At 50.2% G+C, this 26,923-nt stretch overlaps 1 protein-coding gene across 1 annotated transcript in view; it reads left to right on the forward strand.

Moving 5' to 3' along the window:
* LOC140388107 (solute carrier organic anion transporter family member 1C1-like) overlaps positions 1-26,923 on the forward strand; it is a 68,516-nt gene that overhangs the window by 8,113 nt on the left and 33,480 nt on the right. Inside the window, exons 7-8 of the mRNA XM_072471762.1 lie at positions 4,191-4,433; positions 7,932-8,096. Coding sequence (XP_072327863.1) covers positions 4,191-4,433; positions 7,932-8,096 — 408 coding nt within the window. The remainder of the gene's footprint in view (positions 1-4,190; positions 4,434-7,931; positions 8,097-26,923) is intronic.

Raw genomic sequence — 26,923 nt, forward strand, 5'->3', positions numbered from 1 at the left:
GTCAAGTAAAAGATCCTGCATCTGAACAAACACACCTCCATCCCCCAACAGTGCAAATACAAACTTTTACCTCACTCAGCTCTGCAGCTGGTCCCAGATCCATACAGCAGGCATTACAAATAATGTCTGAAAAAAAACCAAGAAACAAGAAACTTTTTCTTTGCAAATTCAGCCAAATTCAAAGTTCAAAGTTCTCAGTCCAACACTAGTCCTTTTCACGAAGCCCAGCGCTTCCTCTGGCGACTCGAAATAGAAATGTTGTTCCTCGTATGTGACCCAGAGGCGGGCCGGGTACAACAGCCCGAACTTCACCTTTTTCTTGAAAAGGGTCGACCTGATCTGATTGAATCCCGCTCTTCTCCTGGCCACCTCCGCACTCAGGTCTTGATAGATCCGTAGGATACCATTGTCCCAGTTGCAGCTCCGTGTCTGCTTGGCCCACTGTAAAACACGCTCCTTATCCAGATATCTGTGGAATCTCACCACCATTGCCCTTGGAGCTTCCTCGCAAGCGCTCTGTGAGCCCTGTCCACCTCCAAGGGTCGGGGGCGTGCCCCATCCCCCAGCAGCTTCTCAAACATGGCCGCTATATGTGCCCCGGCATCCGCTCCTTCGGATCCCTCCGGGAGCCCAACGATCCTCAGGCTCTGCTGGTGGGACCTGTTCTCTTGGTCCTCCACCTTCTCCAGGAGCCTTTTCTGCTGGTCTCTTAACATCCCCACCTCCAACTTCACCGCTGTTTGATGTCCCTCCTGGTCAGCCAGCGCCTTCTCTACTTTCTGGATTGCCCTATCTTGGGCATCCAATCTAAGTTCCAGCCGTGAAATTGCCTCTTTAATCGGGTCCTAGCAGTCCTGCTTCTGTTTGGCAAAGCCCTCCTGGATAACTTGCATCAACTGCTCCATTGACCGCTGGGTCGACAAGTCAGAGGTCCGGTCCTCCGCCATGCTTTCTGCCCCTGCAGCTTCAGCCCAAGCCTTCTCTGTCTTTCTGCCTTTCCAAGCACTTCTAATCCTTCTCTCCATGCACCGATGTGGGAATTCAGTTCACAATTGCCTCTGTCATCAATTTTTCAAATCAAGTCCGGTAAAAAATCGGGGGAAATGGTCCAAAAGTCCGACCCGAGCGGGAGCCACCAAATGTGCGACTTACTCCCTCATAGCCGCCACCGGATGTCCGATTCTATGGAATCTTGATGCATTCGCAAATGATAAGGCGCCAGATAGATACGAGGATAGGTTTGGAAGGAGTAATTAAAGTGGGAGCATGCTCATATATAGTGAGATCAAACGTTTCTGTTTTAAATTGTGTGTGATCATTTGAAATTGCAGCCACCAAAAACAGCTGGGTGAAAAAGTCTTAACCAATTGCCAAACCAATACAAGGAAAACAAAACTTTATGACTGGATAAGGCATCTGTGCGGCAATGTTCTTGCACCAATGCTAGAGTTCTGACAGATTGATTATGCATTGAATCTAGCTTAAAATGAGTGAAAAGTTCATTCAGCAACTTTCACAACCTCAGAAAGTTCCAACTTAATTTTGAGCTAACAAGGTACTCTTTGAATTAAAGGCCCCACTGTAACGTAGGAAGCACAGCAGCCAATTTGTACACAGCAACATCTCATAAGCAGTAATGTGAGCATTACCAGTTCACCTGCCTTATGTTGACTGCGGGCGAAACATTGGCTGGGGAACTAGGAAAGCCTCGCCTGTTCTTCAAAATAGAGCCATAGAATCTTTGGCATCCACCTGGGTGAAAAGATGGGGCTTCATTTTAATAGCTCATCCAAAAGTCAGCACTCCCAGTAGCACAGCACAGGAGCATTGGCTATGGAGTTGTGTGCTCAAGACCTGGAGTGGGACTTTAACACACAACCTCCTGCCTGAGAGGCGAAAGTTTACCAAGTGAGCCCATTAAGGGCCATGAAAATACACAACTGTGTTTACATTTTTTTGTACCTAGGTTTTCCTTTTATTTTGCTCTCTGAACTTCTCAGAGCTTTGTGCACACAATACCACATCTGGAACTCTAACCATGTTTCCAGGTCTCCAAAGCATCTAGAAAGATTGCCTCACATTGGTTGTAGCTGGCATGTATGCTGACATGTTAAGCGATTTTCATATATTCTCAGCAGAGCTGGTCAAAATTGAAGGGGAACTCTGTGACAGGCATAGCCCATTTCTCTGTACAGGTAAATGCAGATGAATGATATCTTGGGAGTTTTCCATGGCGACCAAACTTTTTTAATATGCTTACCTGCTCCCATACACTCTTTCTAGCTGTTAAAGGGGAGGTACACACCGTTTGGACAGTCACAAAATTTTATGCTACAAACATTCACGTCACACAAGTGCCAGGCAAAGACCATCTCCAATAAGAGAGAATCAAACGATCGCCCCTTGACGTGCAATGACATTACCATCATTGAATCCACTACTATCAACTTCCGAGGGGTTACCATTGACCAGAAACTGAACTGGACTAGCTGTATAAGTACTGTGGCGACAAGAGCAGGTCAGAGGCGAGGAATCCTGCAAAGAGTCACTCACCTCTTGACTTTCCAAAGCCTATCCAACACCTACAAGACACAAGTCAGGGGGGTGGGGGATGGGGGGTTGGGGGGGGAGGGAGGGAGGGCGGAATTGCCGCTCACCTTTTTATAAATTTTACTCATCATCTTTTGAAGGAGCCCTTCCCTTTCCCCATCACCTTAGAAATCTTTCCGAGATATCTGATTGTCTTTTGAAAGTTCCACTTGGATCTGCTTCCACCATCCTTCCACCATCCTTCCATGCAGCATACTTCAGATTACAACTCCTTGAGTTTAAAAAGACATCTCTTCATCTCCTCTTTGCTTCTCTTGGTCTTTCTTTCCACCATTTAACTGAATAGGATTGCATGATTTCCAGCAGCTACTCTTATGGGTGCCTGGGTCAAATTCCTGGTATGGACAGGGTTCTATTTGGATTTTCTTCTGAAATAACATACTTCAACCAAATATATCCTCAGAGCTGACTTTTTGGAATAACTGGCCATCATTTTGCATTGCACTGTGCCACTGGATGTTAAGGGGAAGTCATCAGCTTTGGTTCCCCTACCAATCTCCCATCTCAACTGTGCCATTCAATGAAACATTGGGCAGAGGCCAAATTGACATGGAGCAAGGTAAAAATGAAGGAACTCAGTCACCAGGAGAGGGTTGGTGGGGGGGGTGGGGGGCACATTCTCCAGTGCGCCAAGTTCAAGCATCTCCCTGTCTAAACATCAGTGGAGGCTGAAGAACAAGAACAAAGGAATTTTTTTTAAAAATCAAATGGAGATTGTTGTGTTTTTATCATGATTTAAAGGCACAAAACACTCAAAAGAGATTGTGTAGCCATACTGTGGGTGCATTTAATTAAACTATGCACATGAGAGGATATAGAAAGCTTGAAGACATCAGAGCTGTGTGTGCTGTGTTCTGTTCACAGGCCAAAGCGAAAATGAGACTGGATCACATGACACACTTCCCTTTTAGTGATGCCATGTGGTTATCCATTACAGGGAAATTATAACAGAGATGATAAAAAAAATAACTTGATGTGAACTCACAAGACATCTTAGTTGGCGCGCGCCAACTATGTGAAATTCTTGTTTGCAGTATGATTGTTAGAATTTATTGAAAGAAGTTATAAATTACTCCCCTCCACGCAAATAAAAACTATGGACTGTATCTGAACATAGAACTCTTTTTACCAATGGAAATGTGTGGCTGGTTTGAAGTATTTAACATTGCCACAGAAAGTGTTTGGTGCTGCTGTCAGACATAGCGAAATAACACAAGTGACAGCAAAATGATTCTATTAGCATTCATTTAGTGCATATTCAAAATGACAGATATTGATGTAATATTCAAAAGAAGCAAAGCTACACCAATAATCTTAGACAATTTGGCATGATTCTTATGGGTCCAGACAAATAACCCAAAGGCCAGCCAGGCTAAAACCTGCTGGTGTCCGGAAAATAAAAATACGTATTTGCGATTCAAAACTGTGCAGTATAGTGGGCAGCAGAAATGTCTGTGGGAGGAAAGTCACGTTGAATAAGTTTACTCTTTCATTGAAACTGGCACCTGAACAAGGAAGGAACATTATCGCTTTCTGTGACTCTGCCGAATTTCACAATAAACGTGTATTTGTTCTCCCAGACAGTCTGACAATTACTCCAAAGGATACCCGATGGGTCGGTGCCTGGTGGCTTGGCGTTTTACTAGCCGGTGTGATATCCATTCTTGCTGCAATACCAATATTCTTTTTTCCGAAAAGTATGCCTGTAGAGGGAGGAGGAAAGAGAATATCAAGCACGACAACTAAAAGGTCCAGAGAGGGAGACCACGGGGGGTCAGTTCATACATCACATCAGTCATCCAAGTTTTCAGCACTGGCAAAAGGCAAGTCGCAATCTATCAATGAAAGAAAACTACAGCATTTCATACTTGCTCAAGTGATATGTCTCTGATGTGTATTTTTGAACAGATAGGCTGGTGAACGTCTCTGGCTAATATTGTAAGATATTAATGTTAATTCCTACCATTGAAGTCTAATCGCTGTTGTTCGACAATACATATGAACAGTGACTACTCTTCAAAAGTAGCCCGTTGACTGTCAAGAACTTTGTGGCCAGGTTACGATGCAAGAAGGGGCTCTGTAAATGCTATTTCACATTTTCTTTCTACTACCTAACAGACCGCTCTTGGCTTTGCTCACTGTGAAGAAAAACAAAGGCTCAGATATGGTTTCATAAGCAGGACTGTTTAAATGTGGTGCAAAATGTGATGTTAAAAGCAATGCAAGTTACATGCAAGCTTTTTAAAAATATATTATAGATGATATGCTATTTTTAGGGCTGAGGCTATCACGTTTGTTACGATCCCAGTTGATATTATAACTAGATGGGATGATCCCAGAATGCTGAGGCTATCACGTTTGTTACGATCCCAGTTGATATTATAACTAGATGGGATGATCCCAGAATGGAACCCTGGCTCAAAAGACCATGGGTGGGATTCTCCGGTCCGCCAGCTGTGTTCTCCAGCATGGTGCGCCCTCGCTGGCAGCAGGATTCTCCATTCCAGCAGCTGGCCAATGGGATTTCCCATTGTGGCCTCCTCCTCCACCGTCAGGAAATCAATGTGTGCGCAGCCAGAGGACCAGAGGATCCCACCGATGGAGAATTCCGCTGCCTAACTTTTATATTTTTTAGAAAATGTGGAGGAACAGAGTCACAGGAGCACTAATCCGTTATTATCTTTCTGTTTCTTTTTCTTATTATCACCGCCATTAACGTTACTAATAAATTCTCGTTCATCAGCTCAGCTGTGATGACAGACTGAATGAATTTGTTCCATTGTTGTTCTTTCAGGACTGGTCTGGTCACCTCAGTCATTTCAATTCGTTGCTTTGAAAAGCCACTGGTTTTTTTAAATGTACTTTATTCCAAACTTGTATAAAATGTTACGAAACATAAACAATTCGTGGAGCAAACTCCCCAACACACAGCTATACAGTTTGGACAAATTTCTCCCTTTTCCACCCCCCTTCCCCCTCCCCTATTCCCCCCAACCCCTCCCTGCGACAAACAGCTCCTCAAACACGGCCACAAATATCCCCCACCTTGTCTCAAAGCCCTCCGCTGAACCCTTTAACTTGTACTTGATCTTTTCCAGCCGAGGAAAGTCATATAAGTCCCCCAGCCAGGCCGCTACCCCCGGTATCCTTTGTCACCCAATCAGAGATAAGAAAAAAAACCCTCCACATCAGAGGAAAAGAAAAAAAAAACTCTCCCTCCAACCTCCACTCTACCCGTATTCTCCATTACTCCAGAATGCCAGCACTTCTGTCTCCCAAAATTATTCAGTTCCCCCCCAGTTTGTCCTTAATAAAGTCATTGGCTGCTTCTGGGGTCTCAAAATAATATTCCCAGCCTTTTTAAGTCACCCATAGTTTTGCCAGGTAAAGCGCCCCAAACCTGATCTGCCGTCGATATAACACCCCCTTAGCCCTATTGAACTCTGCACGCCATTTTGCCAGTTCAACTCCAATGTCCTGGTATACTCGGACCTGTTCCCCTTCCATTTGCAGTTGCGCTTCTCCATGACGCACTGCTAGATCTTCTCTTTCTCCACAAACCTGTGGAGTCTCACTATCACTGTGGCGGCTCCCCAGCCCTTGGCTTTTGCCTCAGAGACCTGTGCGCTCTGTCCACCTCAGGGGCCTTGTACCAGCACCCCATCCACCACCAGCCCCACCAACATTCTCAAAACATACCTCGTGACACTAACACCTTCCACTCCTTCAGGCAGACCCACTATCTGCCTTTTCGACCTCTGCTCCTCCACCTTCACTCTCAACATCTTGCAAAGGTCTTCTAAGAACCCCACCTCCGCCTCCAGTACCACCACGCTATCTCTGTGTTCAGAGATCACCCTCCCAATCTCTCAGATCTGCGACCCTTTAGCCTCCAGACATTTTCCACCCTTTCCATCGAACCTTTCAGGGGTGCCACAGCCCCTTCGATGGCCTTCGATCGATCCTCCTGCATCTCCTTCCTCTGCCGGCGGAACTCTTCCTTGAGGAAAGCCATCAACTATTCCATCTGGGGCCTTCACCTTCTTCTGCCGGGTTTGGTAACCAGCGGACATGCCACTTCCGGGGGAACCTGTTCTCCGACCTTTGGTTATACTTTTTCGTCAAAGTTACACCCAATTTGGGGGGAAAAGAGCTCTTTCCTATGCCTTCAAGCAGGAGCTGCCCTGTGTGCAACTACTCACACCATGGCTGCCACCAGAAGTCCATGAAAAGCCACTGTTGACATTGTCTGTATGACCCTTTCTCGTTCTTCCTCGACTTCTTGCTGGACATGTATCTGCGTGCAGAGCTAGGGAAAGTTATTCTAGCTGTTTCTATTCTTTAACCCGTCGCAGTTGTCTTCCTTAGATCTTCTGTATAAATGGTGTTTCCTATCTATAGAAACATAGAAAATGGGAGCATGAGGAGGCCATTCAGCCCTTTGAGCCTGCTCCACCATTCATTATGATTATGGCTCATCATCCAACTCAATAGCCTTGCTCCTATTTTAAATTATATTAAATTATGGATAAAATAGAGGGCAACACTTGCATTATTGTTCAAACTTGCAGCAGTCCATCAGCCACTTACTTCAAAAGACAAAAAAACCTTTGTTTTTTCTTAGATGTCAACATAGGTTTGCTTAGGTAGTAATGAAAAGCAATAACAGTTAAATTGGCAATAATCTATACCTTATCTAGATGCTGTTTAAAGTCCTTGATTTGTTTTATCACCCAACTTCTAATATTCAAAAGAAGGTAGATTTCAAAATACCAATGACACAAAAGGATATTGGGATAGTGTGGGAAATGACATTGAAGCGGATGATCAGCTATGATCATATTTCATAGAATTTACAGTGCAGAAGGAGACCAGCCAGCCCATCACGTCTGCACCAGTCCTTGGAAAGAGCACCCTATCCAAGCCCACACCATCACTCTATCCCCGTAACCCAGTAACCCCACCCAACCTTTTTGGACACAAAGGGCAACCTAGCATGGCCAATCCATCTAATCTGCACATCTTTGGACTGTGGGAGGAAACCAGAGCCCCCAGAGGAAACCCACGCAGACACAGGGAGAAAGTGCAGATTCCGCATAGACAGTGACCCAAGCCAGGAATCGAACCTGGGACCCAGGAGCTGTGAAGAAACTGTGCTAACCATTATGCTACCATGCAGCCCTATTGACTGGCCAAACAAGCTCGATGGGCTGAGTGGCCTACTGCTGCTCCTATGTTCCTATGTTTCCATGGCAGCTGCAAAACATTTTTAAAATTACAATTTTTATCTGAAAGTGTTGAACTTTTTTTTTATTTTTCAGATTTCTTGCCGTCTGTGAAAAACCTGATTTGCAACCCAATCTATTTTCTGCTTCTAGTGCAGAGTACCTTACAAGTAAACAGTATGATCGGATTACTAACATTCAAACCCAAATTTATTGAGCAGCAGTATGGCCAGACAGCATCAAGAGCCAATCTTTTAGTAGGTTTGTACTTTATATTTATTGATTTATTTATTTGGTTCTTTTGAGCGTCATCTGCTCGGAAGTTTGGCATTTGATAATACCAATTAGCACATGGGAGGCAGTGGCATAATGATATTGTGCTTGACTAGTAATCCTCAGACCCAGAATCATGCTCTGCGGATGTACGTTCGAATCCTGCCAAGGCAGATGGTGAAATAAGAATTCAATTTTTAAAAAATTACCATGAAACGATTGTCGTAAGAGGCCATCTTGTTCACGGATGTCCTTCAGGGAAGGAAATCTGCAATCCTTACCTGATCTGGCCTCCAGATCCACAACAATGTGGCTGAGGGCAGGTCAATCAATGTTGGCCTAGCCAGCGACGCCTACATCCCATGAACGAATCAAAAGAAAGAAATTCATTTGGGAGAAAAATGTAATTACTTTAAATTCATGAGGATCTATGGAGGCCTTGTGGTTAAAGGGTGTCAGAGACTCTGATTTGTGACACTATTGCTTGAGATCTTCAACAGGCAGAAGATGAGAAAGGGAGGGGAGGAAGGATGGAAGGAATTATCTCATATCTTTCCTCCTAATGCCTCAAAGGGTGTAATTGACGTACTCTTGTCACATCTCTGGTCTCATCCCCATTGCGATCGAGAACAAAGAATTTGACATTCCAGCCAAAACTCCATTCACTCTCAGCAGCACCGGGAAATCCTGGCGGTAAACCTGGATGGAAGATTGTACTGTTGTAACATGTAGCAATGTGTGCATAGCGGGGTCCCATGAACAGTAATATGAACGTGACTCAATAACCTGCTTTGATTGAGGATAAATATTGGCCATGGCACCAGAGAGAAACCAATCTCTGCTTCGAAATAGTACCATGGAACCGGGGGCTGGTTTAGCTCAGTTGGCCGGACAGCTCGTTTGTGATGCAGAACAAGGCCAACAGCGCGGGTTCAATTCCCGTACCGACTGAGGTTATTCATGAAGGCCCTGTCTTCTCAACCTTGCTCCTCGCCTGAGGTGTGGTGATCCTCTGGTTAAATCACCAGCAGTCAGCTCTCCCCCTCAAAGAGGAAAGCAGCCTATGGTCCTGGATTTTAGCAGGACTATGGTTACTTTACCATGGAACTTCTACATTTTCTCAATACAGCAGAAGGGGCCTCAGCTTAAGATATCAGTCAAAAATCTGGCACCTCCAATATTGCAATACTGCCTTCTGTACCTCGCTGAAATGGCAGCCTAAATCATACGCTGGAGTGGGCATTGAACTCAGATCCTGTCGATTCAGAGACTAAACTGAACTGCAGCTAATAATGAACCCCCCATCTACTCTCTGATCTGTCTCCTGTTGCACAGGACTCCATGCCAGGAGTCGAGAGTCATGATATTGTGGTACTTGCCCATTGATGAGTAAGACCTTATTCACATTCTTTACAAAACTATCAAGTCAAACTATTGAGTATGACTCACAACAGTGCAATCAGAGAGTTAAAACAAAATGCTGGCGTTGTTATCATCTCAAGAGGGCTGGAATACGTCAGTTCTACAGAAGCTGTTAGGCAATCGATAAAAGATTGCCCTCTGATGTCAAATGATCAGCCATGCACACCTGCAGCAGGGTGCTGCTACCTTGCACCTGTACTGTTGAGTGATCCTTCAGCAGAAACTTTAATTAGTGAAGAATTTTCTTTCTGGAGGTGAAATATATTCCGTGGTAAACTCTTCGGCATAAAAAGGGATGAGGTCTGTATGTTTCGAATGGTTGGTGAGAGTCTGACTGGCGCCAGGAGCGGGGGCTATCGGGGTCAGCATGGATCAGCTGACTCTCGGAAGCGTGGTGGGGGGTGACTTAGTGTTGAGTTGGTGTTTGATTTGGGGGATTAGGTTTCTGGTCTTTGGGGGCGAGGGGGTGGGGGGGGGGGGGTTGGCTGCTTTGCGGGCAAGGGAGAAATTTTCTTCAGGGAATAAAAGGAAGGTCGTGGGCGGCGGCTGCTTGAGGGGGTACCCGGGGATGCGGGGGTGCGGGCTCGGGGCTGGCTAAGAAAGGGTAATGGCTAGTCGGCAGGGGAAGGGGGTGGTAGCCCCCCGTCCAGGCTGATCACTTGGAACGTGAGAGGTCTGAATGGGCCAGTGAAGAGAGCATGCGTGTTCGCGCATTTGTAGGGACTAAAGGCAGATGTGGCAATGCTCCAGGAGACACATCTGAAGGTCACAGACCAGATGAGATTAAGGAAGGGTTGGGTAGGTCAGGTGTTCCACTCAGGGCTGGACTCGAAGACCAGGGGGGTAGTTATTCTGATCAGCAAGCGAGTGGCATTTGAGGCTGGGAGAATAGTGGCTGATAAAGGGGGTAGGTATATCATGGTGGGTGGGAAGCTGGAGGGGGTCCAAGTGGTACTCGTGAATGTCTACGCACCAAACTGGGGCGATGTGGATTTTATGAGGCGTGTGGTAGGCAAAATCCCCGACCTTGAGTCACACAACTTGATCATGGGAGGGGACTTTAATACGGTCATTGAACCTGAATTGGAGCGCTCAAAATCCAGGCTTAGGGAAGAGGCCGGTGGCGGCAAAGGAGCTGAAGGGCTTTATGGAACAGATGGGGGGCATAGACCCCAAGGGGTTTAGACGGCCGAGAGTAAAGGAGTTTTCCTTCTTCTCCCACATCCACAAAGTCTTTTCCCGTATTTATTTTTGTGTTCTGGGCAGGGCATTGATCCCAAAGGTGACGGGGACGGAATATTCGGCGATTACAGTTTCGGACCATGCCCCGCACTGGGTAGATTTACGGCTTGGGGAGGACAGAGGACAGCGCCCGTTGTGGAGACTGGACGTGGGGTTGTTAGCGGACGAGGTGGTTTGCGGGCTGGTGAATATAAGTATCCAGAACTATTTGCAGACAAAAGACATGGGAGAGGTATCGGCAGCGACGATCTGGGAAGCCCTGAAGGCGGTTATTAGAGGGGAACTTATATCGATCCGGTCTCATAGAGAAAAGAGGGAAAGGGTGGAGAGGGAGAGATTGGTGGAGAAGATACTCTGGGTGGATAGGAAATATGCAGAGGCCCCTGATGCGGGAGGCTTGTGCTGCTCCTCCTGAGGGAGCAGCACAAGCTTCAGGCTAAGTTTGAATTGTTGACCACAGGGAAAGCGGTAGAACAGTTGAGGAAGGCTAGTGGTGCGGTGTATCAATATGGGGAGAAGGCGAGCAGGATGCTGGCGCACCAGCTTAGGAAGAGGCAGGCGGCCAGGGAGATTGGGGGAGTAAAGAATAAGGGGGGCAACTTGGTCTCAGACCCGGAGAGGGTGAATGAAGTTTTTAAGGAATTCTACAGCAAACTATATGGGTCGGAACCCCCGGCGGGTACGGAAGGGATGAGGCAATTTCTAGACCAGTTGAGGTTCCCGAGGGTGGAGGAGGGTCTTGTGGAGTGGCTGGGGGCACCGATCGAGATAGAAGAAATTATTAAGGGGCTGGAGGGCATGCAGTTGGGCAAAGCTCCGGGGCCGGATGGCTTTCCCGTGGAATTTTTTAAAGAATTTTCAGAGGCGTTGAGCCCACTGCTGTTGAGGACCTTTAATGAAGCGAGAGAGAAGGGAATCCTCCCCCCTACAATGTCGCAGGTCTCGATCTCACTCATTCTTAAACAAGGGAAGGAGCCTGGACAGTGTGGGTCTTACAGGCCAATCTCGTTGCTAAATGTGGATGCCAAGTTATTGGCAAAGATCTTGGCCATTAGGATAGAGAATTAGGTCCCGGGGGTGATAGGGGAAGACCAGACTGGATTTGTTAAGGGCAGGCAACTTAATGCTAATGCTAATGTGCGGAGGCTTTTAAATATTGTTATGATGCCCTCGGAAGGGGAGGAAACAGAGGTTGTGGCAGTGATGGATGCAGAGAAAGCTTTCGATCGGGTGGAGTGGGAGTACCTGTGGGAAGTGCTGGATAGGTTTGGGTTTGGTGAGGGCTTTATCCGGTGGGTACAATTGCTGTGGCAAGCGTGCGCCTGTGGCAAGCGTGCGCACGAACTGGCTTAGGTCGGAGTATTTTAAATTGCACCGGGGGACAAGGCAAGGGTGTCCTCTTTCCCCGTTATTATTTGCTCTAGCCATTGAGCCACTGGCCATAGCGTTGAGAGTCTCAAGGAACTGGTCCGGGTGGGTGGAACATCGGGTCTCGCTCTACGCGGATGATCGCCTCCTGTATATCTCAGACCCACTAGTGGGGATGGGGGAGGTCATGCGGATCTTAAGGGAATTTGGTAGTTTCTCGGGGTATAAATTGAATGTAGGGAAGAGCGAGCTGTTTGTGATGCAGGCTAAAGGACAGGTGAAGAGACTGAGGGAGCTGCCGCTGAGGAGGGTAGAGAAGAACTTTTGTTACCTGGGTATACAGGTGGCCCGAAGTGGGATTTGTTGCATAAGTTTAATCTGACCCGGCTGGTGGAACAAATAAAGGGGGACTTTAAAAGATGGGACATGCTCCCGCTGTCACTGGCGGGGAGGGTACAGACCTTGAAAATGACGGTCCTCCCGAGGTGCTTATTTGTATTCCAGTGCCTTCCCATCTTCATCCTAAGGCCTTTTTTAAGCGGTTTAATAAGATCACCTCGGGATTTGTGTGGGCAAACAAGACCCCGCGAGTGAAGAGAGCGCTGCTGGCACGCAGTCGGGGGAAGGGTGGGTTGGCGCTGCCGAACTTTTGCAACTACTACTGGGCGGCCAACATTGCCATGATCAGGAAGTGGGTATTGGGGGAGGGGGAGGCATGGGAGCGGTTGGAGGCGGCGTCATGCAAAGGCGCCAGTTTGGGAGCGCTGGTAACGGCACCTCTGCCATTCTCGCCGGCCTGTTACTCCACAAGTCCGGTGGTGGTGGCAACACTGAAGATCTGGGGGCAGTGGAGGAGACATAAGAGGGTGGAAGGCGCGTCGGTCTGGACCCCGTTATGTAATAACCACAGGTTCCTGCCGGATAGGATGGATGGCGGGTTCCAGAGCTGGCAGAGGCGGGTATTAGAAGGATGGGTGACCTGTTTATAGATGGGAGCTTTCCCAGCCTGCAGGCGCTGGGGGACAAATTTAAATTGCCGCCAGGGAACAGCTTTAGGTATTTACAAGTGCGGGCCTTCCTGAGGAAGCAGGCGGTGGCCTTCCCACTGCTGCTGCCACGGGGGATACAAGATAGAGTAGTGTCCGGTACCTGGGTGGGGGAGGGGAAGGTGTCGGATATCTACCAGGAGCTGTTGGAGGCGGAGGAAACCCCGGTGGAGGAGCTTAAAGGCAAGTAGGGGGAGGAGTTAGGAGGGGTGTTAGAGACGGGACTGTGGGTGGAAACCCTAAGTAGGATCAATTCCTCCTCATCATGTGCCAGGCTCAGTCTAATACAGTTTAAAGTGGTGCACCGGGCACACATGACGGCGGCGAGGATGAGCAAGTTTTTTGGGGTGGAAGACAGATATGCGAGGTGCGCGGAGAGCCCACCAAACCATGCCCATATGTTTTGGGCATGCCCGAAGCTTGAAGGGTTCTGGCAGGGTTTGCCAGGGCAATGTCCAAGGTGCTAGGTACGCGGGTGGTGCCGAGTCCAGAGGTGGCGATGTTTGGGGTGTCAAAGGACCCGGGAGTTCAGGGAGTGAAAGAGGCCGACGTCTTGGCCTTTGCCTCCCTGGTAGCCCGGAGCTCTTGTTAATGTGGAGGGACTCGAAGGCCCCGAGTGTAGAGGCCTGGGTTAGTGACATGGTTGGGTTTCTCAGTCTTGAGAAAATAAAGTTTGCCTTAAGAAGGTCAATATTGGGGTTCTCTCGGAGGTGGCAGCCGTTCGTCGACTTTCTTGGGGAAATTTCATTTAAAATGTCCGCAGTAGCAGCTTTCCGAGGGGCGGGGGGTAGGTGTTATATTTGTTTGTTTTTTGTTATTCTCGATGGTCTGCGAAGACAGAGCCGTTCGGGGAATTATCTATTTTTGCACTATTAATGTTTAACACTGATTGTTCTTTTTCTGTTTTCGTTATAAAATTTTGCAAATACTGCAATAAAAATATATATATTTTTTTTAATGGAATGGTTGGTGAGTTTGCATCCGTCTAAACTTTGATCTTTGGAGTTTGAAAGCTTTCAGTCACGTGAGCAAAGGACAGAGCCTCTGTCCAACATTTACCTTTTATCTGGTTGTGTATCCCATTGCTATTTGTGTGACTTTGCTCTGTGTAAACTGGCTGCCATCCTCCCTCCACATATTATCTACTATGTAGTATTCTGTGGGTATATCTTAGCTATTTAATCTCCCCAGGCCAACTTCTGTTTAAGTTGTTCCATGATGTGTGGGGAGTGAAATGGAATGTTGATGCGCGATGATGCCTATAACATGTTTGAATGAGTTGGATTTTGTCTCTGCAGTGACTGTGCATCCTTTCCTGGGTCTGTGTCTGATGTCTGGTAAAAAAAACAAGTGTAGAATCATCAAGGAGGTAGGGGAAAATATCTTTAGCTGCAAAATTAGACAGGGTCCAAAAAAGGACTCGTGTATAGCAATGCCAAATTAGCCTGCACACTATCGGTTCCAATGTTGTGTTCTATTTTGCAAGATAGCTGTGCTAAACACACTGCTGTATAGCTGCTTGTCTCAGCAAGGCGTTGTCCATAGTAGTGCAACGCCAACACCATTTCAAGTTGGCCTCCACTATTTAGGGCCAGCCTGTACTTCTTAAAAGGGTGAATCATCCTGCCTTGTACTGGAACAGATTGTGGAAGAGAGTATGAGCAAGAAAAACACTGAATGATGGCACAACAGTGCAGCGAATGAGCTCCATCCTTCTCTGCTGCTGCACTGATGCGAGTTGAGTTGGTGGCAGTGTCACTGTCAAGTAACACAGAGGAGTCTGGCGCTAACCTTATACATGGTTTAATGCAAATCTTGGTGTCCATCCTAGAGGCCAATTATATTAGCACACTTGTGTACTCAACAGTAATGCACAGACTGATCGTTGATCTCTCAGTTTCCACAGCAAAAAAGCAACAGCCACTCAATGTCTTGGTGCTGCAATGGAAGTTCAAAAAGAAGTCACGTAAGCTCAGTAAACTGCCATTGTAGCCTCAGATACAATGGTCGACAGTGCTCACAGGATGGCCGAGCAGTGCATTAATCTGCCCTCCTGCAGATTACCATGATAGCTGAGGCACCACTCTAGGGTAGTGGCTCCATCGAGCATAAACCTCTTGATCCTCTTTCAGGATAACAACATTCACCTTCCTCCCACTGCCCCTCCACCAGTGCCCTTGCTGTTGTCTGCCAGCCAGCCCAGACATCTGCTGCCCATACCAAGATGGTGTAGTCCAAAGCTGCCGGCCCTTCTAAGACCAGAGCTGTTCAAGATTGTCTTGCAAGGCCATCTGCAGCCTTCTCCGCCAAACATCAGCAGCCTTCTACCAGTAATGCTTCAATCAGTGGGGTGGCATTTCATAGGAGCACGAGAGCAGGCAGAGTCACAAGAATGACAGGTACGAAGGGAATGCATAAGGATTATTGTTGACATTTGTATGCATTACGGCACTCTTCGATTCATCAATTTGGTTGGGAAAGCTTATTTTGTGGTAGTTTTATTTTTGCAATGTGGCCAAGAGGGCACAGTGATGGTCAGTAAGAGAAGGAAGGTACAATGTGGGGCTATTGATGAATCGGGGCCACATACACTGGGACCACAGTTGGATTAATAAACCATAGACAGGGTGGCCAGGTTGCCTGCTCTCTTTTTCCTCCTCGTTCTCCACTTCCTTTTCCTTAAGCTCTTGCTCCTATTCTTCCTCCTCCTCAGCAGGGCACCATGTAGCTGGTGGCAAGGGCTGTGCCTCATGAGAGTGGAGTTCCAATGTATTGAGCAGAAGTGCAGAAATCTTAACATGCTCTATACAGAGTACTGCAGGGTTCCTCCAAAGTGATCCAGGCCACAGAAGCAATGTTCCGGAACTCCGATGGTCTGCTCAATCACAATCCTTATGTGAGCTTGCCTCTTATAATATGACTTCTGCTCACAGAGTTGCATGCCTGAGTCATGATTCAACTCATCAACTGATAGTCCTTTTCATCCTGTATCCAGCCGCTACAGTGGCTCAAATGCAGAGGGCGCAGAGAACTGGCATATAATGAAGGCATCATTATTGATGCGAGGATATTGACCTACGCACACCATGATGAGGGAATAGAATCCTTTTTGGTTGAGGTACAGCTCAGGAATGCATCCCAAGCATTCAGCATACATGCAGTCAATGGCACCCAGCAACATGGGGAAATTTGGTTCCCTCACAAAACTGCATGTGCACTTTGCCTACTTTCCTATGGCAATTAATTCTTTTAGGATACAGAAGCCTCCCTTACATGACAACAGATAGCAAATTGGGAGATGTTGCAAATATAGCCTGTTGGAGCCTGGAAGGAAATGGACATGTAACAAGTCGTGCCCATGGTTTCCTTCAGAGCCACTAGTAATGCTAACCTCGCCCTGCTTTGAGGCAGCAGTTAAGCTTGCAGCAGGTTTCAGTGAGGACCTTCTTAGCAAGGCCGGACTGCCCTTTACTGAGGTCAAGCAGGAGAATTTTTCCCTGAACACCCTGGGTCGATATGATTGATGCACGATCAATTGCACAAAGACTAAAGTTGGGTACAACTGTGGCTTTATTACAGTCAGATGCGTGGCCTCCTGCTGCAGCTGGCGAAATGGCAGGGCACTGGAGGTCATGCATATTTATACAGTTTTCCGTGGGCAGAGCCAGCTGGCAGGAGCTACCGGCGAACCTGTAGTGCAGGTCCTACCTTACATCTCCTATTACAGTGGTTCGTTACATTCACCCACTATTAAAAATGAGTCCGGAGGGGGTGACGTGAAACAATTAGTGCAATTATGTACAGTGGTAGGGAAAGAAAAGTCCATGTTGATGGTCCGGAGTCCGTCAAAGGTTCAGCCGGTCCGGTGCTTTGGTGCTTCGTTGGGAGCGGCGTAACGGTGGCGGCGAAGTCGGTGCGGGCGGTGGTGGAGGTGGCACCGATGGCGGTGATGGCGGTGGTGGCGGTGCTGATGCTGGCCAGTCATCGGGGAACTCCGGGAGTGTGCAGAATTCCTCTTCGTCCTCTTGTGCGGAAAAGGGGAGGGGGGGTGGTCTGGTGGGGTCAATATTGGCGGCGCGGTGGGAGGTGGGGGGGAGGGCGCATTGGTGGGGGGGATGAGTTAGGGTGGAACCTGACGGTGCCAGGTCCCTGAGTGAGACAGTATCTTGGCGGCCGTCGGGGAACTCAACGTAGGCATATTGAGGGTTGGCGTGGAGCAGGTGAACCCTGTCCACCAAGGGATCCACCTTGTGGAGTCGGACGCGCCTACGGAGAAGGACCGGTCCTGGAGCAGCGAGCCAAGTCAGGAGCGACACCCCGGATGTGGACTTCCTGGGGAAGGTAAAAACACGTTCATGGGGTGTGTTATTAGTGGCGGTGCACAATAGTGACTGGATGGAGTGTAGAGTGTAAGGGAGGACCTCCTGCCAGCGAGAGGATGGGAGGTTCCTGGACCGTAGGGCCAGCTGGACAGCCCTCCAAACCGTCCCATTCTCCCGTTCTACTTGCCCGTTTCCCCGGGGGTTGTAGCTGGTCGTCGTGCTGAAGCCTATACCCCTGCTGAGCAGGAACTGACGCAACTCATCGCTCATGAATGAGGATCCCCTGTCACTGTGGATGTAGGCGGGGAAACCGAACAGAGCGAAGATGGTGCTGAGGGCCTTGATGACGGTGGCAGATGTCATATCGGGGTATGGGATGGCGAAGGGGAATCTGGAGTACTCATCGACCACACTGAGAATGTACGTGTTACGGTCGGTGGAGGGGAGGGGCCCTTTGAAATCCACGCTGAGGCGTCCAAAGGGGCGGGAAGCCTTCACCAGGTGTGCACGGTCTGGCCGGTAGAAGTGCGGCTTGCACTCTGCACAGATCTGGCAGTCCCTGGTGACTGTCCTTACTTCCTCGACGGAGTAGGGCAGATTGCGAGCTTTGACCAGATGGTACAATCGAGTGACTCCCGGGTGACGAAGGCTGTCGTGTAGGGTCCGGAGTTGGTCTACTTGTGCGCTGGCACATGTACGTCGGGAGAGGGCGTCTGGGGGCTCGTTGAGTTTATCGGGGCGATACAAGATCTCGTAATTATAGGTGGAGAGCTCGATTCTCCTGATGCACGATCAATGACCACTAAAGCGAGGTTGTAGTCCATCTGAAGGCTTTAATAAGCTCGATGTTTCCCACAGCAGCTCAGGTACAGAATGAAGGTTGCTGGGACGGCACGGGTTCTTATACCCCGCCTCCCAGGGCGGAGCTATCATACATTCTACCAATAGAAACATACAGTTTCCACCAATGGTGCTTTGGCCTGTCAGGTACCGTAATACCTATAATACCACATTCACCCCCTGTTAAAAAAGTGTCCGGCGGGGGTGGTGGCCTGAAACTACAAAGCATAGCAACGTGGTATAATTAGTTATGGAGGTACCGTAATACCTCCGTACAGTGTTTAGTAACTAATTACAATTCTGAAAGCTATGTACATTTGATGGTTTATATTTACCGATTACAATTAAAATGAAGCAATCAGTCGATCGGGGGCCCTGGTCGTCCTCTGTGATCGTCGGAGCTTCGGTGATGACTCCGGTGGAGGCTCGGGCGTCTGTGACTCCGGGAGCGTGTCTTTGATCTCCATGGCAGCTTCGGCACCCCTAGACGGCGCTGGTGGGGAAAACGGTTGACCTGGGGAAGGAGCACCTGCGGGGGGGTGTCGGTGTGTGGGGGGGCCTAGACGGGGCCGGTGGAAGGACCAATCCTCCTGTAAGGTGCTGTAGTGGAGGGGGGGGTGGGACTGGTGGCTGGAATGTGCGTGGGGCTCCGGCGAGCGCCAGGTCCCGTAGGGAGACCGTATCTTGTCGGCCGTCGGGGTACGCCACGTAGGCGTACTGGGGGTTAGCATGGAGCAGATAGACCCTCTCGACCAACGGGTCCGACTTGTGCGCCCGCACATGTTTTCGGAGCAGGATGGGTCCGGGAGCTGCCAGCCAGGTCGGGAGCGAGGTCCCAGAGGAGGACTTCCTGGGGAAGACAAGGAGACATTTATGAGGTGTCTGATTGGTGGTCGTACAAAGCAGTGACCGGATGGAGTGGAGGGCATCCGGGAGGAATTCTTGCCAGCGGGAGAATGGGAGGTTCCTGGACTGTAGGGCCAGTGGGATGGTCTTCCAGACCGTTCCGTTCTCCCTCTCTACCAGTCCGTTACCCCGGGGGATGTAACTAGTCGTCCTGCTCGAGGCGATGCCCTAGCTGAGCAGGAATTGACGCAGTTCGTTGCTCATAAAGGAGGACCCCCTATCTCTGTGTATGTAAGCAGGGAACCCAAACAGTGCAACGATGCTATGGAGGGCCTTGATGACGGTTGTTGCGGTCATGTCGGGGCTGGGGATAGCGAATGGGAACCGGGAGTACTCATCAATCACATTCAGGTAGTACGTGTTGCGATCAGTGGAGGGGAGGGGGCCTTTGAAGTCCTTGCTGAGGCGTTCAAAGGTACGGGAAGCCTTTATCAGGTGCGCTTTCTCTGGTCGGTAGAAGTGCGGTTTGCACTCCGCGCATATTTGGCAGTCCCTGGTGGCTGTCCTGACCTCCTCGATGGAGTAGGGCAGGTTGCGGGTCTTGACAAAATGGAAAAAGCGAGTGACCCCCGGGTGGCAGAGGTCCTTGTGGCGGGCTCGGAGGTGGTCCACTTGTGCGGTGGCACATGTGCCGCGGGACAGGGCGTCAGAAGGCTCATTTATCTTCCTGGGACGATACAAGACCTCGTAGTTGTATGTGGGGAGTTCGACCCTCCACCGCAAGATCTTGTCGTTTTTTATCTTGCCCCGCTGTGCATTATCAAACATGAAAGCAACCGACCGTTGGTCAGTGAGGAGAGCGAATCTCCTGCCGGCCAGGTAATGCCTCCCATGTCGCACAGCTTCTACTATGGCCTGGGCCTCCTTTTCGACTGAGGAGTGGCGGATTTCGGAAGCATGGAGGGTGCAAGAGAAGAAGGCCACGTGTCTGCCCGTTTGATTGAGGGTGGCCGCCAGAGCTACATCGGACGCATCGCTCTCGACTTGGAAGGGGAGGGATACGTCGATGGCGTGCCTCGTGGCCTTTGCAATGTCTGCTTTGCTGTGGCTGAAGGCCTGGCGGGCCTCTATCGACAGGGGAAAAGCTGTGGATTGGATCAGGGGACGGGCCTTGCCCGCGTAGTTGGGGACCCACTGGGTGTAGTAGCTAAAAAACCCGAGGCAACGTTTCAGGGCCTTGGAGCAGTGAGGGAGGGGGAACTCCGTAAGGGGGCGCATGCATTCAGGGTCGGGGCCTATAACTCCATTTCGTACTACGTAGCCGAGGATAGCTAGACGGTTGGTGCTAACCACGCATTTATCCTTGTCGTATGTAAGGTTAAGGATTTTAGTGGTCTGGAGAAATTTTCAGAGGTTGGTGTCGTGGTCCTGCTGGTCATGGCCGCAGATGGTGACATTATCGAGATACGGGAATGTTGCCCGTAAACCGTACCGGTCAACCATGCGGTCCATCTCACGCTGGAAGTCGAGACCCTGTTAGTGACACCGAAGGGAACCCTTAAGAAGTGATAGAGCCGCCCACCTGCCTCGAAGGCAGTGTATTTGCGGTCACTAGTACGGATGGGGAGCTGGTGGTAGGCGGACTTGAGGTCCACCGTGGAGAAGACCTTATAATGCGCGATCCTGTTTACCAGGTCGGATATGCGGGGGAGAGGGTACGCGTCCAGCTGCGTAAACCTATTGATGGTCTGACTGTAGTCAATGACCATCCTATGCTTCTCCCCGGTCTTTACCACCATTACTTGAGCTCGCAAGGGGCTGTTACTGGCTTCAATGACCCCTTCCCTCAGTAGCCTTTGAACCTTAAGGGTCGCAAGGCTGCAGACAGTAAGGGGGTTATAGGGCCGCCGAATTGGAAGGTCAGGCTTTGAAGTTACACTGGAAGTCTAAACGCAGGAGTGAAGCCACGCAGAGGTGGGGAAGGACGTCGAGACGGAAATTTTTGAACTCCCTTCCCTGGACTGTGAGGTTTGCTACACAAAACCCCTTTATCTCCACTGAGTGTGAACCAGAAGCCAGGGATATTTTTTGATTAATGGGGTGGATGAGGAGAGAACATCGCCTTACCGTCTCAGGATTCATGAAGCTCTCCATGCTCCCAGAGGCGATTAGGCAGGACATCTCGTGCCCGTTGATGAATACGGTCGTCGTAGCAGTTGAGAGTGTTTGAGGCCGAGACTGATCCAGAGTCACCGAGGCTAGTCGCAGCAGTTGAGAGTTCTCTTCGGGAAGTGCGTGGTCAGCCAAGCTGGTGTCCTTGGGGTTCATCCAAGATGGCGTCTCCCATTGGTCGCACATGGCTGGGGGTGGTCAAAATGGCAGCGCCCATCCCTCCAACGTGGCGTCCGCGGAACACGATGGCGGCGCCCGGGGTCCACACGTGGCCCTGGGATATGAAGATGGCGGCGACCGCTGGCCGCACGAGGCCCGTGGAGAAGTTAGTGGTTGCGGTCCGCATTCGCCACCGGAGACCGCGGCAACCGCCCGGGCCTGGCATACCTACATGAAATGGCCCTTTTTGCCGTATCCCTTGCAGGTGGATGCGTGGGCTGGGCAGCGCTGGCGGGGGTGCTTGGCCTGCCCGCAAAAGTAGCAGCGGGGCCCCTGGGGGTTGCCAGGCTGCCTTGCAGCGCAGGCCTGTGGGGGAATGGGGGAAGTCTCGGGGTTGGCCGCAGAGGGGTTCCACGCTGCCCAGGGGGCTGCCGCGCGGTCGGGAACGTAGGCGTGGGCGTTCCTAGAGGCCACGTCCAAGGAGCCTGCAAGGGCCCGTGCCTCCCTGAGACCCAGGGTGACCTTTTCTAATAGACGCTGGCGGATTTGTGAAGATAGCATACCTGCCACAAAAGCATCCTGGACTGCGAGTTCCGTGTGCTCGCTCGCCGAAACTTGCGGGCAGCCGCAGTTTCTGCCCAACACCACGAGTGCACGATAGAATTCCTCCTGCGATTCCTGAGGGGTTTGTCGCCTTGTTGCAAGCAGGTGCCGGGCGTAGACCTGGTTTACCGGGCAAATATAGTGTCCTTTTAGCAGCTCTATTGCTGCATCGAAGTCTTCCGCTTCCTCGATAAGGGTGTAAATCTCCGGGCTCACCCTTGAGTTTCTGCTCTCCCGTGGGTGCGTTTTCAGCCGTCTCGAGATACCCTTTCAAGCACGCCAGCCAGTGCTTAAAGATTGCCACTGAGTTCGACGCGTGGGGGCTAAGTTGCAGACAACTCTGGCTTGATTCGGAGCTCCATCCTTTCATCTTAAAAAAACTAGCTTATTAAATTGATGCACGATCAATGACCACTAAAGCGAGATTGTAGTCCAACTGAAGGCTTTAATAAGCTAGATGTTTCCCCCAACAGCTCAGGTACAGAATGAAGGCTGCTGGGGCGGCACGGGTTCTTATACCACGCCTATCAGGGTGGAACTATCATACATTCTACCAATAGAAAGTATACAGTTTCCACCAATGGTGCTTTAGCCTGCCAGGTACCGTAATACCTATAATTCCAGATCTCCACCGCAAGATTTTATCATTTTTGATCTTGCCCCGCTGTGTGTTATTGAACATGAAGGCTACCGACCGTTGGTCCGTAAGGAGAGTGAATCTCTTACCGGCCAGGTAATGCCTCCAATGCCGCACAGCTTCAACAATAGCTTTTTCGATAGATGAGTGTCGAATTTCAGAGGCATGAAGGGTGTGGGAAAAGAATGCCACGGGTCTGCCTGCCTGGTTTAGAGTGGCGACAAGGGCGACGTCTGAAGCGTCGCTTTCTACTTGGAAAGGCAGTGACTCGTCCACTGCGCGCATCCCGGCCTTGGCGATGTCTGCTCTGATGGGGGCAAAAGCATGTTGTGCCTCGGCCGCAAGGGGGAATTGGGTGGATTGAATGAGTGGGCGGGCCTTGTCCACATAGTTTGGGACCCACTGAGTGTAGTAGGAAAAGAACCGCAGGCAGCGTTTGAGGGCTTTGGGGCAGTGGGGGAGGGGGAGTTCTATGAGGTCGGTCGGTCGGGTCGGGTCGGGCCCGAGAAGGCCGTTTTGGACTGTACAGCCGAGATGGCTAACCGGGTCGTGCTGAACTCACACTTCTCTTTGTTGTAGGTCAGGTTGAGAAGAGTGGCAGTGCGGAGGAATTTATCGAGGTTGGCATCGTGACCCTGCTGGTCATGGCCACAGATGGTGACATTATCTAAGTACGGAAAGGTGGCCCGCAAACCGTACTGGTCGACCATTCGGTCCATTTCCCTTTGGAAGACCGAGACCCCATTTGTGACACCGAAAGGGACCCTAAGGAAGTGGTAGAGGCGACCGTCCGCCTCGAAGGCAGTGAATGGCCGGTCCGACTTCCGGATGGGGAGCTGGTGGTAGGCGGATTTCAGGTCAATTGTTGAGAAGACCCGGTACTGCGCAATCTGATTGACCATATCAGATATGCGTGGGAGGGTTACGCGTCGAGCTGCGTGTACCGATTGATGGTCTGGCTGTAGTCCACGACCATCCTGTGTTTCTCCCCAGTTTTAACCACTACCACTTGGGCTCTCCAGGGGCTGTTGCTGGCCTCGATAATACCCTCCTTAAGCAGCCGCTGGACTTCGGACCTGATGAAGGTCTTGTCCTGGGTGCAGTACCGTCTGCTTCTAGTGGCAACGGGCTTGCAATCCGCAGTTGGATTGGCAAAAAAGGAGGGGGGATCGACCTTGAAGGTCGCGAGGCCGCAAACGGTAAGGAGGGTAAGGGCCCGCCGAGTTTGAGGGTGAGGCTCTGGAGGTTGCACTGGAAGTCCAGGCCCAACAGGAGTCCAGCGCAGAGATTAGGAAGGACATAGAGGCGGAAGTTACTAAATTCTATGCCCTGGACCGTAGAAAAGCCTCGGATCGGGACGGAGTGGGATACAGAGGCTGGGGAGACCCTTTGATTGGCAGGGTGGATCGCGAGGGAGCAGCGCCTTACTGTATTTGGGTGAACAAAGCTTTCGGTGCTCCCGGAGTCCAGCAGGCACGAGGTCGCGTGGCCGTTGATTTTAACCGTCGTCGACACGGTGGCCAGGTTGTGCGGACGAGATTGGTCCAGCGTCATCAAAGTGAGCTGCGGGTAGCCATCAGATGCTTTGGGTGGCGAGCGTGTGCGGTTCCGATGTCGGGATGTCCGGAGACCCTGTGGGGGACAAGATGGCGGCGCCCATGGTGCGCACATTGCGGAGTCGGGACAAGATGGCGGCGCCCATGGGACACACGTGGCCGAAGGGGGACAAGATGGCGGCGCCCATTGGTCGCACATGGACCTGGGAGGAGAAGATCGCGGTTCCCATTGTGCATCTGGTGTGGGGGAGGGGGCGATAGCGGGCGCGATCGCAGCGGCTGTGTGGGCCTGGCACACAGCCACGAAGTGACCCTTTTTACTGCAGGCTTTACAAACTGCAGTGCGGGCCAGGCAGTGTTGGCGGGGATGCTTCTGCTGACCGCAGAAGTAGCAGTGGGGACCCCCGGGGTGCATGGATCGGCGTGCGGCGCGGGCGTATTGGGAAGGCAGGGCCCCGGCTGAGGAGGTCGTCGGCGGGGTCCAGGAGGGGTAGGAAGGAGTAGAAAGGTGGGCAGCGTGGCGGGATGGGTACGATTGTACGTTGCAGGATGCGACCATCATGGAGAGCACCAAGATTTACGTCTCCGCCAGTTCGAGCGTAGCCCTTTCCAGCAATCGTTCTTGGATGCGGTCCGACGCAATCCCCATCACGAAGGCATCGCGCATGAGATTCGTGTGTTCGGCGGCCGTAACGGCCTGACAGTCCCAGTCCCGGACGAGTGGAACTAGGGCCCGCCAGAAGTCTTTGATGGACTCACCAGGTAGTTGCGAGCGGGTGGCGAGTACATGCCTGGCGAAGAGCGTGTTCGCCTTCTGCGCGTAGTGTTCCTTAAGGAGTTCCATTGCTTTTGTGTAATTCGTGGCGTCTTGGATCAACGGGAACACGCTGGAGCTCAGTCTGGAGTACAGGACGTTTATCTTCTGAGCCTTCGTTGGCACGGGGTCCGCCGCGTTGATGTAGGCCTCAAAACATGCTAGCCAGTCTTTCCTGGCATCGGGCGAGTGCGGATCCAGCTGCAGGCGATCGGGCTTAATTCGGATATCCATTCTGTGGAAAATCTGTCTGTAATAAATTGATGCACGATCAATTGCACAAAGTCGAAAGTTGGGTACAACTGTGGCTTTATTACAGTTAGATGCGTGGCCTCCTGCTGCAGCTGGTGAAATGCCAGGGCACTGGAGGTCATGCATATTTATACAGTCCTCCGTGGGCAGAGCCAGCCGGCAGGAGCTACCGGCGAACCTGTAGTGCAGGCCCTACCTTACATCTCCTATTACAGTGGTTCACCACAATGGCCTCCTGCTGACAACCTTTTACCACCTGCCCCCTCCTCCTCCTCCCTCTTCCAGCAGCCTAGCCTACTTTGTGTCACTATTCATTATTTTCTTGATCATCCAGAAGGCCGAGGGAATGTAAACTATTGCACTCATGTCTAGAAGCAAGCAATTGGTGTAGAACCCTTGATGCCAGGACCAATTTCTTCAGCACATCCTGAAATTAGACTTAAAACAAGAGCTTCTGGTCCAGAGTTATGGAAGCCGATTGAAGTCATGATCTGTATTCCCTATATACTTTGAGTGCGCACTTCCTGCATGTGCGTTAATGCTCTCATTAAAATGGCATGTGGTGTGGCTAGCTTGAGAAGTGTGAATTTCATAGAATTTACAGTGCAGAAGGAGGCCATTCGGCCCATTGAGTCTGCACCGGCTCTTGGAAAGAGCACCCTACCCAAGGTCAATACCTCCACCCTATCCCCATAACCCAGTAACCCCACCCAACACTAAAGGCAATTTTGGACATTAAGGGCAATTTATCATGGCCAATCCACCTAACCTGCACATCTTTGGACTGTGGGAGGATGCCGGAGCACCCGGAGGAAACCCACGCACACACGGGGAGGATGTGCAGACTCCGCACAGACAGTGACCCAAGCCAGAATCGAACCTGGGACCCTGGAACTGTGAAGCAATTGTGCTATCCACAATGCTACCGTGCTGCCCAGAGATGGTGCAGAGAATGATGGAGAGAATTCATGCTGCAGAAGCCATTATGCCATTTAGGGGCAAGTTGTCACGCAGAGCTGAATTTCCTGGCCCTTGTATTTTTATTTGCTTTATCCCTGTTCAGAAGACACATTCCTTTTGAAACTAAACTTGGAGCATGAACACTGGCATGGACAAGGTGGGTTTGATGTTTCTGTACATTCTTTGCAATATGTACTGGCACTAAAATACCTTCAGAGTTTTGAACTTATTGACACAATGATTGGAGTTCTATAATTTTTTGGGGGTTTACGACAGAAACATGGGAAATTGACACCTGAAATTTCATGCAGATTTCCCCCTCATCTCCAACTGTGGCCCCAGCACATCCTTTGACAAAGACTGGGGAGTCTCAAATTAACAAATTTATGTAGTTCCTCCAAAATTCTCAGTGTTCTGCCAAATTCCGACCAGAGATGGCAAATGGATATGAAATTTTAGGGCCATCGCTCTTTGCTTCTCCACAGTTCTTTCAATCTACTTCCTAATACTCCATGTCTTACAGAGCTGCTAGTTTATTGATAAGACAACAAAGAACGTCAATGATCCCAATATGTA

The sequence above is a fragment of the Scyliorhinus torazame genome, chromosome 13 (assembly GCF_047496885.1).
Source record: "Scyliorhinus torazame isolate Kashiwa2021f chromosome 13, sScyTor2.1, whole genome shotgun sequence".
Lineage (NCBI taxonomy): Eukaryota > Metazoa > Chordata > Chondrichthyes > Carcharhiniformes > Scyliorhinidae > Scyliorhinus > Scyliorhinus torazame.